Source organism: Hyalella azteca, unplaced genomic scaffold (genome assembly GCF_000764305.2).
Source record: "Hyalella azteca isolate HAZT.00-mixed unplaced genomic scaffold, Hazt_2.0.2 contig11947, whole genome shotgun sequence".
Lineage (NCBI taxonomy): Eukaryota > Metazoa > Arthropoda > Malacostraca > Amphipoda > Hyalellidae > Hyalella > Hyalella azteca.
This window is the reverse complement of record NW_025941921.1, coordinates 45,987-63,458: the sequence shown is the minus strand read 5'-3', so window position 1 is coordinate 63,458 and position 17,472 is coordinate 45,987. Positions and strand designations below refer to the sequence as shown.

The 17,472-nt window shown below is 44.1% G+C and overlaps 2 protein-coding genes across 2 annotated transcripts in view; one reads left to right on the top strand and one right to left on the bottom strand.

The window, feature by feature from the left end:
* Positions 1 to 1,926: 1,926 nt before the first annotated feature.
* On the bottom strand, positions 1,927 to 2,484 carry LOC125178696 (pleckstrin homology-like domain family A member 1). Its single transcript, XM_047883077.1, has one exon. It carries the CDS (start codon positions 2,482 to 2,484, stop codon positions 1,927 to 1,929), a length of 558 nt encoding a protein of 185 aa, XP_047739033.1.
* Positions 2,485 to 9,476: 6,992 nt separating this feature from the next.
* The window catches only part of LOC108670590, a 47,809-nt gene continuing 39,813 nt past the window's right edge, over positions 9,477 to 17,472 (top strand). Inside the window, exon 1 of the mRNA XM_018158056.1 lies at positions 9,477 to 10,886. Within this exon, the coding sequence (XP_018013545.1) occupies positions 10,091 to 10,886 (796 nt within the window). The 5' untranslated portion in view covers positions 9,477 to 10,090. The remainder of the gene's footprint in view (positions 10,887 to 17,472) is intronic.

Below are 17,472 nucleotides of genomic sequence, written 5' to 3'. Positions count from 1 at the left end.
TTGGAGCCCAACGTTGATGTTGGCGATAAGGCAGGCTCGATCATTGGCCGAGAAAGCTGTACGAGGAGAATAAGATTATCGAGGCGCTAGCAAACATGGCGAAGAGTGTTGTGCTAACCTACTTATCTGTACACTCAGCCGCCATACCAAGCTGACCTGCGCTGCTATCGCCTTATGTCTGCCCTGTCCTTAAGGTCGCTGACCACGCACTTCTGGTGTTAAACATCGGGCATCTCTGGGTCCTGGAGACGCGTGGGTGTAAATGCTTGGTAGGAAGCTAAACAAACTAGGCGGGGTATGTGTTGGAATTAAAAGGTGGAAGAACCCAGCCGGTGTGAATGTTAGAAGGAAGAACCCAGTAGTGTGAATGTTTGGTGACAGGAAACGAAAGGATCCAGTTGGTGTAAATGATAGGTGATGGAAAATTAATTAACCCATTTGGTTTAAAAGCAAGTGAAGAAAGAATCCAGTCGATCAAATGTTAGGTCAGGAAACGCGGATGACATTATGCTAGAGATCGAAGTGTGAGGTGCTTCTGTTACCAAAAGTCTTGACCCAATTTTGAAAAATACTGTTGACAAAATGTCATTGCAAAATACTTCGAAGCTTTCTCAACGATTTACTTTCTCATGGCAACACTTTTCTCCTATACAAATTTCGTTATAAACGTTTTGTTATGGTAAATTTGAACGTCAACGAACCTTGCTGCATTTCAACTGGATAACAAGAAGTGTTTCACTTGAGGACACAGAAAATGGTTTGAGTTAGCAGCAATGTAAGCAACAGCGCTGTATGGGCAGCAGTCAGCTTTGTTTTGGCAATAAACTCGACTCAATTCCCTTTCCTGGGATGTTTGCTTGCCCGATACACGGTCGCTGGTCACTGTACCGCAATGTTGCTCCTGATCTTTGAGGACGGAAACAAAAAGTCCTCGCGAGATCTGCCTTGCTTGTCCTACTTGTAGCGTGGAAAATGACACCACGTCTGAACGCTTAATTTGTGTAGCATTGCTGCCCCCATCGTGAACAGTGTGACAAGATCATACCACATCGGTCTTTATATAGTAGGTGTTTGGTGTTACTGCTGTTATAATCATGTGAAAAGATAGCTTCACATCGGTTTGTAGTGTATGCGTGTATGGTGTTGCTGCTGTTATGATAGTGTGAAACGATGACACCACATGAGACGGCTTAATTGTGTGTGACGTCGCAGCTATTATCACAGCGCGACATGATCACTTCATTCATCGGTTTATAGAGTGGGTATTTATTTATTGCTGCTCTTATTATAGCGTGGAAAAATGCCTCCACATCGCACACTCTCCCTCCAACCTCACAGCTGTCGGGCCAGTGGATTAACAACTTTCTTGCTAACGCCCGCCGAGGGATGTCTAGCGATGAGGTTCCGACGTTTCTTTTCTGAAGCATTTAAATCGAGACTCAGCTCAAGGGCTTAATTATTTATTAGGCGTTCTCAGAACCGCAGGTGCATCGAAATATTCTAATTAAAATACAGCTCAATGGTTTAGAGTTAGAGTTAGACGTTCTCTGAGCCACAGGTGCATCGAAATATTCAAATTACAATACAGCTCAATGGTTTAGAGTTACAGTTAGACGTTCTCTGCACAACAGATCGTCGAAATATTCGAAGTAAAATATCAAATCTTCATTGCGCCAATCATGAAATATGTCTTAGGATTTTATTCATTTTCCTATCCGCATGCCAATAATAAAGAATTAGAAAATCGAATTTATTAGTGATCGCTTAGAATTGTATCCTAATTATCAACTGATACATTATTTTTTATTAATTCATTTATTCAAGTAGAGTTAATTCATGAGTCCAACATTTACTGCTCGATTATCGTTCGTCATCCTTCGTCATCCGTGCGATTCGGAAATCAAGCAGAGGGATTGGAGGAGGCATTCAACCAGGACCAGGGGGACAGCATACAGAATACATTTGAGGCAGTGTAGGGTGAGGCTGAGGCACCATGTGGAGGCCAGGGTGAGGCTGAGGCACCATGTGAAGGCCAGGGTGAGGCTGAGGCACCATGTGGAGGCCAGGGTTGCCAGTGTGAGGCTGAGGCACCATACGGAGGCCAGGGTGAGGCTGAGACACCATGTGGAGGCCAGTGTGAGGCTGAGGCACCATACGGAGGCCAGTGTGAGGCTGAGGCACCATACGGAGGCCAGTGTGAGGCTGAGGCACCATGTGGAGGCCAGTGTGAGGCTGAGACACCATACGGAGGCCAGTGTGAGGCTGAGACACCATGTGGAGGCCAGTGTGAGGCTGAGGCACCATGTGGAGGCCAGTGTGAGGCTGAGGCACCATACGGAGGCCAGGGTGAGGCTGAGGCACCATACGGAGGCCAGGGTGAGGCTGAGGCACCATGAGGAGGCCAGTGTGAGGCTGAGGCACCATACGGAGGCCAGGGTGAGGCTGAGGCACCATGCGGAGGCCAGTGTGAGGCTGAGACACCATACGGAGGCCAGGGTGAGGCTGAGGCCCCCTGCAGAGGCTAGGCCGGGCAATGACCTTCGCCTGAGCTGCGCTGTTCTGTAGGGGCACCGCGCGCTTTCATTGCTTGCGCCCCCCTCCCCTGCTCCCTGCACTACCCTCTTCGCATATGTTGCTCCTTTCCCTACTTTAACCCTCCTGCATTGCTACATCTTTCACTTCTCTACATTTTACTGCTCGCTCTACGCTGCTCAACGTTTCCCCCTCCCCCTCCTGCACCTCCCCTCCAGCGCCATCACACCCCTCCCCCCACACCGCGTCCCCACAATAACGTTTCCCACGCAATTCCTCTTCTCTACTCCCCAGCCCTCCCCGTAACTGTAGCTGCGTGCAGCAATACTCAGGACGCGAGTGGAGTAATTATATATACAGCAATGAGATGCGCTGTCATCTCGTCGGCAGTCTTGCTGGTATTGCGTCGTGATATAGCCTGCTCTGCTGCTGTGGTGGCTGCTGCATCTGCTGCTGTGGCTGCTGCTGCTGCTACTGCTGTGGTGGCTGCTGCATCTGCTGCTGTGGCTGCTGCTGCTGCTACTGCTGTGGTGGCTGCTGCATCTGCTGCTGTGGCTGCTGCTGCTGCTACTGCTGTGGTGGCTGCTGCATCTGCTGCTGTGGCTGCTGCTGCTGCTACTGCTGTGGTGGCTGCTGCATCTGCTGCTGTGGCTGCTGCTGCTGCTACTGCTGTGGTGGCTGCTGCATCTGCTGCTGTGGCTGCTGCTGCTGCTACTGCTGTGGTGGCTGCTGCATCTGCTGCTGTGGCTGCTGCTGCTGCTACTGCTGTGGTGGCTGCTGCATCTGCTGCTGTGGCTGCTGCTGCTGCTACTGCTGTGGTGGCTGCTGCATCTGCTGCTGTGGCTGCTGCTGCTGCTACTGCTGTGGTGGCTGCTGCATCTGCTGCTGTGGCTGCTGCTGCTGCTACTGCTGTGGTGGCTGCTGCATCTGCTGCTGTGGCTGCTGCTGCTGCTACTGCTGTGGTGGCTGCTGCATCTGCTGCTGTGGCTGCTGCTGCTGCTACTGCTGTGGTGGCTGCTGCATCTGCTGCTGTGGCTGCTGCTGCTGCTACTGCTGTGGTGGCTGCTGCATCTGCTGCTGTGGCTGCTGCTGCTGCTACTGCTGTGGTGGCTGCTGCATCTGCTGCTGTGGCTGCTGCTGCTGCTACTGCTGTGGTGGCTGCTGCATCTGCTGCTGTGGCTGCTGCTGCTGCTACTGCTGTGGTGGCTGCTGCATCTGCTGCTGTGGCTGCTGCTGCTGCTACTGCTGTGGTGGCTGCTGCATCTGCTGCTGTGGCTGCTGCTGCTGCTACTGCTGTGGTGGCTGCTGCATCTGCTGCTGTGGCTGCTGCTGCTGCTACTGCTGTGGTGGCTGCTGCATCTGCTGCTGTGGCTGCTGCTGCTGCNGGTATAGGGTTCAGTCCTCCTGTTGCTAGGGTCGATGTCTCGGGCTGCCATCTCGGTATAGGGTTCAGTCCTCCTGTTGCTAGGGTCGATGTCTTGGGCTGCCATCTCGGTATAGGGTTCAGTCCTCCTGTTGCTAGGGTCGATGTCTCGGGCTGCCGTCACGGTCAAGGGTTCATTGCCCTGTTGCTCCTGTAAGTTGGCGCTGTGGCAATTTGTCGTCACAGTTGGCGCGATGGTCCCAAAGCATGTATAGGTTAATTTTACCCATTCTCAGGCCTTGTAAAAATCGAGGATACACCCGCCCATATCTTGCAATTATTATTCTAGCCTCTACAGCATGCAGGTGTGGGAAGCAAAACCCCATGACGCCGCATACTACTCGGCCTTCGTGATGAAATGTGCGTTGAAAATTGTAATTTTTCAAGAAAATTGAAATTGGGCAAAACAATTCAGGAGGAAATCTTTGCTTTGTCGACATGCTTCTTCCAGACTTCATTATTAATATTTATCATTTATGTGTCGTTTGTCATAATCCAATATTACCGTGTTTCGATCGCTTGCCACAACTGCCACGTCTCCGACTGTCAGGATTTATTCTATATAATGATTCTTACTCGGCTGTTAGCTTCGCATTACGGTACGGAGTTGTTGTCTCGAGGGGAGCTGCCAGAGATTATCTGTACTTGATGGCAGGGACAGCTTGCAGAGATTATCTCTACCTAATGACTAGAGGGAAAGCTTGCAGAGATTATCTCTACCTAATGACTAGAGAGAAAGCTTGCAGAGATTATCTCTACCTAATGACTAGAGAGAAAGCTTGCAGAGATTATCTCTACCTAATGACTAGAGGGAAAGCTTGCAGAGATTATCTCTACCTAATGACTAGAGAGAAAGCTTGCAGAGATTATCTCTACCTAATGACTAGAGGGAAAGCTTGCAGAGATTATCTCTACCTAATGACTAGAGGGAAAGCTTGCAGAGATTATCTCTACCTAATGACTAGAGGGAAAGCTTGCAGAGATTATCTCTACCTAATGACTAGAGGGAAAGCTTGCAGAGATTATCTCTACCTAATGACTAGAGGGAAAGCTTGCANGGTTGAGAGGTGGGAGTGGTTGAGAGGAGGGAGTGGTTGAGAGGTGCGAGTGGTTGAGAGGTGGGAGTGGTTGAGAGGAGGGAGTGGTTGAGAGGTGGGAGTGGTTGAGAGGAGGGAGTGGTTGAGAGGAGGGAGTGGTTGAGAGGTGGGAGTGGTTGAGAGGTGGGAGTGGTTGAGAGGTGGGAGTGGTTGAGTGGTTGGAGTGGCTGAGAATTGTTGACTTGAGGGCCAATCTGACAATTGGGTTGAGGTTGAAGTTGATGAAAGGTTGAACGGTGATGGTGGTTGAGGAGTTTTTTGAGTTGGAACACAATTCTTACTGGATTTTTCATTTATCGTTATACCGTCTATGTGTATAATAACCAAATATTGTTGCTTTCAACAATTCGTAGTGAACCTGATAATTATATTATGATTATGGCAGTGCGTTTACCTTAAAATGAGTTGACTTGAGGGTTTTTTGGAGCTCGGGTTCCGCTGCGTTTTTGATTGTTTCCCCTCCGAATGCGAATAATTTTGAAAAAGTATGGAAATATGGCCATGAATGAATGAATAAATTTCTCGTTGTCTTTTTAAAAATTAATGGTAAATTGCTATTTAAGTAAAAATTCTGATCGTAAAAAATAATTCAATAATCGTCACTTAAATGAGAGACAACTGTTTTTCGGCAATAATTTTCCTTTAAACAACATAATTACGTATTCCATATTGAAGAATTAAAACTAGTACCTATACTAATGTAAAACTTATTTATCTTATTTTAATGCAATGGCCATTTAAATTATTGCAATCTATTTGAAAATTTTTGCTAATGTATAGACACATTCGCAGCAGCCGTTTATACAGCAGCGCCAGCTGATGTATCAGTTATAGCAGTTAAATGTATTCTGATGAGATTATATGTACAGCAGAGGCAGGTCTAGCAGCTACAGCAGTTAAATGTTTTCTGATGAGATTAAAGCATCGACAAGAATAAAAGAGTTAAACTCGATGAGTTCCTTTTGACGGCAGCGAATTGCAAGCTTCAAGTAATCCTTTGTGTGACGGTAGGGATGATTGCTACGCTCCGAGTTACTGGCCACTCTGAGTTCTGAGTCCTGAGTCGCCGAGTAACTGGCCACTCAGAGTTCTGAGTCACCGAGTTACTGGCCACTCAGAGTTCTGAGTCACCGAGTTACTGGCCACTCAGGGTTCTGAGTCACCGAGTTGCTGGTCAGTCAGAGTTCTGAGTCACCGATCGAGTTACTGGCCACTCAGAGTTCTAAGTCGTCAGTTTCCTTTAGACATGAATAAATTAGTCCTCGAATGGATTAACAAATAAATGTCAAAGGAAAACAAGGTTGACTTTCCATTTCCTCTGCTGACCGTTAACTCTGTAGCTGCTCAGGTTTAAAGTATAAGAGCTGTAGCTCGGATAAATCCTAATTCAGCTTGCTTCTGTACGCCGTATATGGTTTCAACACAACATATTTCTCCTTATTGTTGAATTGCTTATTGATTGCTTCAATATTAGGTGCAAAGTTAGCGCAACCTAAATTATTCTCATAAACAAAAAAAACGAGCAGTTTCAGTATAGCGGCTGGCAGTTTAAGCGCAAAGCATAATGCTATAAGATAGCGGTAAAGTATTATAAAAATAGTTTTTAATTAATGAAAGGAAGCCAGTTTGTGCGACTAGATTGCATGTGGATATATCACGGATAGTAATTTTTATCATCGAATGTTGTTGTCTTATAATGAGCGGCCACGGTATACACGCAGCCAGCGCTGCGAAGGGAGACGAGTGCAGAGGCTGTGATGTGCAGCGTTCCTAGCTCTGTGCTGTGTCCTGATGCACAGCACTCACGCTGTCCCTGCTGCAGCAGCACTCACGCTGTCCCTGCTGCACAGCACTCACGCTGAGTGCTGCTGCACAGCACTCATGCTGTGTGCTGCTGCACAGCACTCACGCTGTGTGCTGTTGCTCATGCCAAATCTGCACTGCGTCTCAGTCAAGCTCTTTATCACATCTGTATCATTACCTACGCTTGTAGGCCAGCCCAGCCTGAGGGGTCATAGACTCAGAGTTATCAGCTACGTCACTGCACGTAGTGACTGTAGTGATGCTGCAGCAGATGTACACTGTAGTTATGCCCTCAGCGGTGGTGTCACTATCGGGGATGTCACTAAAGAGGTGTCACTATAGTAATGCTACGATAGTTGTGTCTGTATGATGGTGTCTCTATGTCTTTGTCGCTCTCTCGTAAGAAGCTCGAACTCGAGATAAACTTGCAAGATACTGTCACCATAGACATACTGATCACAGTCAAATTATCACAGTCCTGCATGGTCGCTAATTTTAATGGTGTAAACATTTATTTTATAGAATATTTATGATTTTATGCAGATACTTTCGATTGAGTGAAAACAAATTAGTTAGCTTTTCCCAGTATGCAGAACTATCAGGAATATCAGTCGACAGAAGTTCGTTGCATGCTCAGTCCGGTTAGTATGAAGTGGCCCAAATGGACACTACCACAGTTTTTATCTTATATATTTTGGAATCTCAAATTTTCCCCATACAAATTTCGCCTGCAAATAACTCCAACGCCTAAAATTTCTCCCAGCAAAAATATCCCAACAGCCAGCGTACAGCTGACGAAAGTTTCGCCGGCTTAAAACTTGAATCTTGCTGAAAATATTCGAAATAATTTTCCTAAAATAAATAAATGATAATAAAATACATTATTAATATATGACAAACGCTAATAAAATACATTATTAATATATGATTAATGATAAAAAAATACATTTTTATTATATGATAAATAATAAAAAAATGCATTATTAATATATGATTATTGATAATAAAATACATTATGGTATATGATTAATGATAACAAAATACATTATTAATATGTGATAAATGATAACAAAATACATTATTAATATATGATAAATGATAACAAAATACATTATTAAGATATGATTAATGATAATACAGCTGTGTTGTGGTGCTGTTTGGGGTGTGCCACAGCGCCTGGTGGATCTGATGGCAGTGTATGCTGGTGGATCTGATGGCAGTGTATGCTGGTGGATCTGACGGCAGTGTGTGCTGGTGGATTTGATGGCAGACGCTGATGGAACAGGAAGAACTGGTAGCTATTTTCCTCCGTCTGAGTGTCACCGGAGGCCGTCGAGAGCTCGGCAAACGTTGAGCCTCTCGAAGTGCAAGATCTTGCCGCGACGAAAGCCACTTTTTTACGTCTCGTGAACAGCATGCAATAACATTCTTTGATACTAATAAATTGATATAATAGTATCTTCAAGATTTCAGAACGCTTCAGACCGAGCTAGAAATGTATGTGTTGAGCCGCCTGCCCGTCCAGCTGGCATTTTGTAATAATTCAAGTTTTGAATACATAAAAAAAGACGTCGAATCAAACATTTATAATTAGCTCTTTGACATTTCTCAGATGCATTCTATAACACCTCGTCCATGCGTAAGGAATATATACCACCTCGACAACAGGTATAACAGGTATATAACACCTCGATCATACGTACTTCCACACCCGGAACTGCATATGGAGCTGCATAATACTTTACACGAAGAACAATATTCCGTAGCCGGACACAAGAATACCTGAATCGTTCGAAATTCCGCCTCATTTCTTGCCTGTTCGTCCGTAATCAGCTGATGGAGGCAGGGGTCCTGAACGCCTCTTAGCACGCGTGAGGCGGGCGCGTTTTTCAAGGACTTCCAAAGCAGGGAAAATCTCATAATTCTTGCCGCTGCTTTCCCCCTTTGGCCTCAAATTCTGGGGAACTGATTCTTGCCGTCACGCACCGCCCCTGATGATCATGGGGACCTGCATGAAAAATTGGCGAGTGGATGATGGTGATGGAGGCCGGGGTGATGATGGTGTCAGGGGAAGAAATGTGGTGGGGATGATGGTGATGGAGGTCGGGGTGATGATGGTGATGAAGGTCAGGTGATGATGGTGACAGTGGAAAAAATGTGGTGGGGATGATGGTGATGGAGGCCTGGGTGATGATGGTGGCAGGGGAAGAAATGTGATGGGGATGATGATTATTGGAGTGTTGATGTGAAATTTAATCGTAATTGTTAAGAGGATAGTGATGGTGGGGTTGAGAAGGGATTTTTATAATGATTTCTGGCTGATGATGATGGTGAGGGTAGAGTAGGAGGTGCTGATAGTCAAATATGAGGATGATTATGCCTGCAAATGATGGTGTGAAATGATTATGATGAGGTTGACGGTTAATATGCTGTGATGACGACATGGATTAATTATTTATCTATTCCTCGTGATAAGTTTCATTTCGCTTTTATATTTTATCTTCAAACGAAAACCGTGCGCATGCAATCTACCGAAGACCTCAGTATAGACGACTTTTTGGCTGTCATTTTTTCTTTGTTTTATTTGAAAAACTATATTAATGGATTTGTTTTTTTTTTTCAGAACCATTTAACGAAGTGTCATTATTGTTAATTGTCAATAGACGCCGCAGTTCATGAACCTGATAGTTACGTGCAGCTTTATAAGTGAAGAAGCTCGAGGAGATCAAGAAAGGCTTTAATGTTATGGAGAAAAGTTATTTACTTGTTTATATATACAAGAAACTGATCAAAAATCGCCAACTTTTTTATGATTTATTCGAAGTTGGTTTGAAAACATAAAAACATTTTTATAAAGTGCCTGCGTTGTTTCAATTTTAGGAAAAAGTGTGCACGCAATTAAGCGACCAATATTTATATTTGTTACACCCACCACTTGGTGGATGTCAAATGTCAACGAAGTCAATACAAGTTGTTTGTGCGGTAAAACTCAAATGAAACTATTTATTATATTAACTCTGAATAAAGTTATTCATCTAAGAGTTTAGAGACTGAAAACATTTAATTGCATTCCTGATCAAATGTGAAATTTAAATATTCATCTCAATTAAATCAGGTTACTGATGTGAACCAAAGAAGTTATACGGTGCTCCCCCCTTATCGTGGCCCTCGTGTCCGGCAAGATTCTCACACGGGCCCGAATTTTTGTAGGGGCCACTCCGATAAATCCTACAGAATGGGCCAGTTTCGGGCCCTTGGGGCCACACTTGGCATATCTTTGTCCGCATTCTTCATGCTGATGGGCCCGACGATGGCAGAGGCGCAAGGCCCCAGTGATTATTTAGCACCGCTCGTGAGGCCTCAAAACTTTTCGTACCACGAGAAGTCGCACGACTTCCAGACTTCGAACTTTACCAAAAAGTTCGGCGATAAAGTTCGTATATCCAAGGATACTTTCGTGAGCGTCGAAGAGGCACTGCAGCTGCTGAAATCCACGAACAAAATCCCACACATTAAACTCGAGCCTAAGTCGGAAAAAGACACATTCGGGATTAATGAAATGAAGTTGAAGAATAAAAATCTCGCAGATCCTCTAAGTCGGAAAAAATTGCACAAGCATCGCAAACTCCACGCTGGTAAGTCCCTCAAGTTGACCAAAAAAGGCGCAGACTTGAGTCATGGACTTTTAAAGTCCTTTGGCAGCGAGAAAATAATCGTAGCTAAAAGTGACCCACGAACTGCCCGGCCTTCTGATGCTCGCGCCGAAAAAAACAAGGATTTTCTTGGTGAAGGAACTGCATCTGAAAACATTCCGCATTTTACTGGAGGTGACGTTGATGGTGATGAACACATCACCACAGGTAATAATGGTGAAGGGCTTAGTGATGATGGTGAGGTTTTCGGTGATGGTGGTGATGGTGATATTCTTATTGATGATGATGAAGATTACTATTATGCGGACTCGAAAGAAGCACAAGACGGCCTGGAAATACAGACTGAGTCTCTGCCTGCTACTGAATCCGCCTACAGAGGTAAGTTAATTGCAATTTTTGTTGCAATAACACAATATTGTGGCTATATATTAGCACAATATTGTGCCTATTTCATTATTATTTAGATTATTATTATGTATTATAAGTTTCATTATTTAGAGCCCGTGTATCAGAGTAAAACGATGTCACTGTCAGGTTGACGACAGACGCAAAATAAGACATTCTTGACCTTGTAGACTTGACATTTATGACTGCTTATGACATTCTTTCTACTGTTGTATGATGAGTAAAAACGCATTCCATGTATTGTTATTCAATGTATATCGAATCACTTCTATCATTTAAAATTATCTCCTATTGTTATTGTTTCCTTGATTCTTATGGGGTTTCCCGACATCTTGTGCAGCAACACAGCAACTGAAATGAAATGGTTATTTCATTTTATTTTTATCTTGCGCTCAGACCAGCTAGTAACTTTTGCGCAGCTACCGGGTTTTTGCGAATAATTCGACATCGCTTACTCGATAATCTATTTTCTGTTGCTAAATTAATTTCTAGCTCTAAAATTGTGTAATTTATAAGCGTTGGCCAAAATCAGACTGGGCCGTGCAATGTCATTATGTACCAGGAGCCATAACATAATATACTGGTCCCTGGGCCTTTATATTTTGTTGTAGGCCACATATTAAATTAATTGTAGTTCTGGGGTATTCCAATTATTAATCGTGACCCAGAAGCCTGTAGAAGAACAAGAGCTCCACACACGCTGCCCACTGGCGTGCTGTGGTCAGAACAATGCAGGGAGACCGGCAGCGGTGGCAGGTTGGTTCTCCAGGAACCGGTTCTGTGAAACAGAGAACAACCGACGCTGCGAAAACCAGTTCGACGGTGCAAGGTTTGTACCCGCTCTGTGTGGGTACAGCGGTTTTGCGTAGTGCACAGCATTGGTATATATGTGTATACAGGTGCAGTGGTTGTGCGTAGTGCACAGCCTTAATAAATATTTGTATACAGTTACAGTTGTTGTGCGTAGTGCACAGCATTGATATACATGGTGTGTGTGTGTGGGTACGGTGGTTGTGTGTGCTGCACAGCGTTGGCATATATATGCATACAGGTGCAGTGGCTGTGCGGTGCGCAGCATTGTCAGATATGCGTAAGTGTATGCGTACTCTCACGTTTCTGTGTAGAGAGTTGCAACAAATACCCTTTACTTCGGCCTGCACCTTGTTTGTAAATAAATAATAATGATAATATGAACGATTGTGAAACTCGAGTTTAGTTGGACAATTGAGAATAGATGCGCAGAAAAGAAGTTATTATGAGAATTACTATATGGCTCTGTACCTAATAAAAATTTGTCTGAAAAATTTGTACAGGATGTTTGACTGGCTAAAAAGTTTATCTCTCGAGTTCGGTTGAAAATATTGTATTGAGACTACACGATATTATTTCATTGTAAAGGCAGAGGAGTAGCATGTTTCGGCTCAGCTGTGTTGAGTTTTTTTTTTTTTGCTGTGGTGAATTTTTAAAAGCCTGCCGCGGTGCAGTGTTTGCATTTTTGATGCTTGCCGCGCATTGATGTTTGCATTTTTGATGCTTGCCGCGCATTGATGTTTGCATTTCCATGCTTGCCTCACATTTGTTTGAGTGTTTGTGCTCATCTCTGCTACACGCTGAGGACTTCTCACGCAGCTGAGCTGCTGAGTCATGAAATTCGAAGTCGGAATTACGACAGCGGATCCGCAAAGACGGACTCAGCGTCCTAAACACGAGTTTTTTTAATCCTGGACTTTTTCTGACGAGGTTTTTCTTTGGAAAAAAGTTCTTGTCTGATTTTATTTGTGATTAATTCATGTAAAGATCGCAGCCAGTTGCGTTAAGAATTAGCGAGCATCTCCGCGGCTGCGACGGTGGCGGCCACCACACGCAGACAACAGCATCCGGTGCGTGGTGCGTGGTGGTGCATGGTGATGGTGCGTGGTGGTGCCTAGTGGTGAAAGTGTGGTACGTGGTGATGACAATATGGTGCGTGGTGGTGACAGTGTGGTGCGTGGTGATGATAGTGCGTGGTGGTGAAAGTGTGGCGCGTGGTGGTGATTCGTGAGAGTGCGTGATAGTGACCGGAGGTGCATGGTAATGAGTGGTGTTTAGTGATGAGTGTGAGGCTGTGTTGCATTGTTACGTTGTGCTGTGGTGCTGCCGGTAGTGGTGCGCCTCACCAGTAATGATGATACTGCATTGGTGCGCTAAGATGGTGCGCTGTGGCGGTGCATTCGTAGGCTGATGTTTGTTTGCAGTTGCCGGGAGTGCTGGTGATGTTTATGTGGTGACTGTACCGCCGTGCGTGAGTCTTGGCACGCACTGCTGCTGCACGCACTACTGCTGCACGCACTGCTACTGCACGCACTGCTGCTGCACGCACTGCTGCTGCACGCACTACTGCTGCACGCACTGCTGCTGCACGCACTGCTGCTGCACGCACTGCTGCTGCACGCACTACTGCTGCACGCACTGCTGCTGCACGCACTACTGCTGCACGCACTGCTGCTGCACGCACTGCTGCTGCACGCACTGCTGCTGCACGCACTGCTGCTGCACGCACTGCAGCTGCTTGGAACTGTAGCGTCGTCTCCTATCTTATTCTTCTTGCAAATTTGTATTTATCTTTTCAGATGGAATACTTCGGAATTTATATGAATTTATAAAATTCATAAGATAGGTATAATAAAGCAATGGATTCACGATCTTTATGCTGCGGTAGTAAAATGTTATTGTTAACTTAATGCAACATTTTTCTCCTTGTAAGCAAGAAGAATTTTTTTCCTCGTGAGCGATTCATTTTTTCGGTTTAAACAACAGCTTCTATGCAGGTTTTCCGCCTCCACAGAAAAACTATATTTTTTATAAAAAGTTCTTTAATGCAAAAAACTTTCCTTTTTTTCTTATATCTTAAGCAAGAAATTCTATGTATTGCATTGTAAGAAGTGTTCGCTGGTGAGCACGCTTCATCGTCAGGATGTTTGTGACTACGGAACACAACCAACCAAACCAAACATACACTCAAAGTAATGGGTGGGACTTTGTACAAATAGCGATGCACTTTCTAGCTCTTGTGTAGGTCGTCCTAACTCAGTTTGGCCCGGATAAAAGATTTTATCCGTGCTACGTTCGCTTTCTGCTCTCTCTTTGTGGAAGAAAGCGTGTAAATATTAGAAATTTATTATCTATCAATTTTTCTGACTTATGATTCACCCTGAATTATATATTTTCGGGAAAATTTACAGGAAAATTTCTATGTTTTGGATTTATAATCTATTTTTCAACGTGATTTTTTAGAGTGCATTGTTATATTTTCATCTCATTGGTGTTAGATCTCGATTCATTCACATTCATTGAAGTTAAGAATAGATGAAAATTTTAAAGCCTCTCTGCTAGCCATTAGAATTTCTCGATATTGAGCTGTGCTTAGAAATGAGTACTAATATAATATACTTATATTTAAATAGATATATAATATTTTATATATAAATTTATACTCGTATAATATATTTATTCTCATGTCCTCTACAGCTCATGCCCTAAATGAATTTTATTTGAGGCTAATTTTCATATAAAATCTCTTGAACTCATGTGGACTTCATCGTAGAACTTAAGATTATCGTAGAAAATACGACCGTCGAAGGTAGTGCGCCTTTTCCCTCGCTTGATTCTTTTTCGTTGCAACCGCCAATATTCTCGTGTTGAATATAATTATATATTATATCCAAATTTTAGTACCTATGCGAATGTTCTTTTGTGACGAATTTCATCATTAGAGAATATCACGATTTTTTAAACTTTCCCCGCCTTTTATATTCATCAACGTCTCGTATTTTCCCTCAGCAATGATATTTTTTCTGAGCAAAGGCAATTTCCCTCAGCAAAAGCAATTTTTCTCGGCAAAGGCAATTTCCCTCAGCAAGGACAATTTCCCTCAGCAAGGGCAATTTTTCTCGGCAAAGAAAATTTCCCTCAGCAAGGGCAATTTTTCTCGGCAAGGGCAATTTCCCTCAGCAATGGCAATTTCCCTCAGCAATGGCAATTTCCCTCAGCCATCACAATATCCCTTAGCAATGGTAATTACATTAGCACTGGTAATTTTTTCTCTCATATTCTTTATGCCCTAAGGCAATTTTCGGCTCCCATAAATGGCGCGTTGGCATTCATTGCGTGCCATTCCGGGAATAAATTTTAATCATTCAATTTCTGCATTAAAGTTTCGCTCCAATTAATAACTCATTAATATTTTCGAATAACGGTCCCGCGAGGGTTATTAATCCTTATTAATGAGAGGGCTGGCTATATTAATTATGTTGCATTAATGCACTATAATTAATCTGGATTAATTATTACTCGTTAATTGTCCTTAATTTGCTAGTTTAATAACTCCGCTGTTCTCACGCAATTTCAGCGGTAACAACGAGAAGGCTGAATATCCATCGCATTTTCGCAGGCAGAATTATATGAAATTTATATTATTATGGTCTTCAAATTATAAATATTATTTGATGAAATGCGATGTTAGAATTGTTAAGATATTTATAAAATTATGATGGAATGCGCCGTCGCTGCCGCCACAGTTACGCCGCTGACTATTTTTAGTGACCTTACGAACTGCTGCTGTGATGTGTACGGTAACTTGGCCCCCTGCCATCTGCCACGTGTGCCTGCCATGCCTGCCATGTGTGCCTGCCATGCCTGCCACGTGTGCCTGCCATGCCTGCCACGTGTGCCTGCCATGCCTGCCACGTGTGCCTGCCACATGCAGCTGCTGAGGGCAACACAGCAGCACTGCTGAGGGCAGCACAGCAGCACTGCTGAGGGAGGCAAGATTTGCGTTCATTTATTCACAACGCAGCGACTCGCACGCCGCTGGCTGCCTGCTGCACTCGCAGCCAATGAATTTAAAATGTTTTGTTTCAATAAATATGATTTTAAAAATTTATTCTTTGTTTCTGTATCGTCGTAATTTCTTGATTTTCCTTCGCCCAACGTTACAATTATGTACCAGTTTCCGAGATTAGCGTTACAGAATTTCTGCTCAGTTTCGTATTTCATGCGTAAATTTTACGTACTTTAATCCGTTCCAAGCCAGATTTTTTCCTCACGTCAACATCGTAATTCTCTTTTATCTTATGCGTTGGTATCACTGGCGTCATTTTACCGTGATATTTACGTTTGCCTTTGAATATAAGTAGCTGGTCCTTCCCGTGACGTTGGCGGTGTTCTTTTCTTCACTTGGCGTTACTTGACTTCTTACTTTGAAACTTCAAATTTTAAATTGTAATGGACCACATTCAGTGCCTGGTTGTGGTGGCTGCAAGTAACAGTGGCGTCTGTAACTAAGTGCCTGGTTGTGGTGGCTGCAAGTTACAGTGGCGTCTGTAACTAAGGTGCTCTAACAGTGATTTATTTACAGCACAACTAGTCTGATTTACAGCGGATCAGAACTCAGTTACCGACTATAGCTGTGCCCGCAGGTTGCACCCTCAACTTATCGCATGCTGACGTTACTTTATCGTATTGTTATCGTTTATAATAGACATTCTTGAGTTTTTTCTCGGGTGCAACTGGAGCCTTTGTACGTCATAGTGCTGCGTGAACGCTTCTCATTTAAATGTGTTGCTTATTAAAAAGCAATTTCTGTCGTTCATATTTCAAGCTGCAAATATCAACATAACTGCCGCTCTTTCCACTCCATCATTAGCAGTTGCGCGTTGTAAACGAAGTTCTCTATTGATCTCCGTCTAAGTCACACCTAGAAAAATGAATGTGTCATATTCTCCATATAGTAACACACATTCTCGCTATAAATACGAGTAGATAGCATACGTAGGACTGATACGCATTCTTACCTAGCCTCACTGAGTCAGGATGACCCATACTGGGGCAAAAACTGCCTCTGTGTAAGAACAATGACTCACTCATTGCTGTGAGTGCACGCACTGTTTTGACTGCCATGCACTCTTGTGTTCACAGCTCATGAGTGACGCGGTGTCAATGGAATGCCGGAGCTCTGATTTGGGTGACGCTTGTGCGGGGATATTTTACATAGCGCGGCCTGAGTGACCGATACCGCGGCCCTTGAGGCTGATGGCTGCTCCTGAGGGCTGATATCAGTTCATGGGGGTCGATGGGTGCTCCTGAGGGTTGATATAAGCCCATGGGGGCTAATGGCTGCTCCTGAGGGCTGATATCAGTTCATGGGGGTCGATGGGTGCTCCTGAGGGTTGATATCAGTCCATGGGGGCTAATGGCTGCTACTGAGGGTTGATATCAGTCCATGGGGGCTAATGGCTGCTACTGAGGGTTGATATCAGTCCATGGGGGCTAATGGCTGCTCCTGAGGGTTGATATCAGCACATGGGTATAATAGTCCATGAGCAGGGGCGATAATAAGGGTTGATAATAGCCCATCAATAACAGCTTATACTTATTAACGTAATTTCCTGCAATTTTACTTTATTTTAGCTGCGATGATTGCCGATTTCATACGATGGTAAACCTGTCTCTTATACACATCTAGATGTGTATAAGAGACAGCCGCAGGGCTGCTGCTGCACGCACTACTGCTGCACGCACT

Coding starts and splice junctions, on each gene's coding strand:
- LOC125178696 (XM_047883077.1), bottom strand. CDS start 2,484: ATGGTGTCTCAGCCTCACACTGGCCTCCGCATGGTGCCTCAGCCTCAC.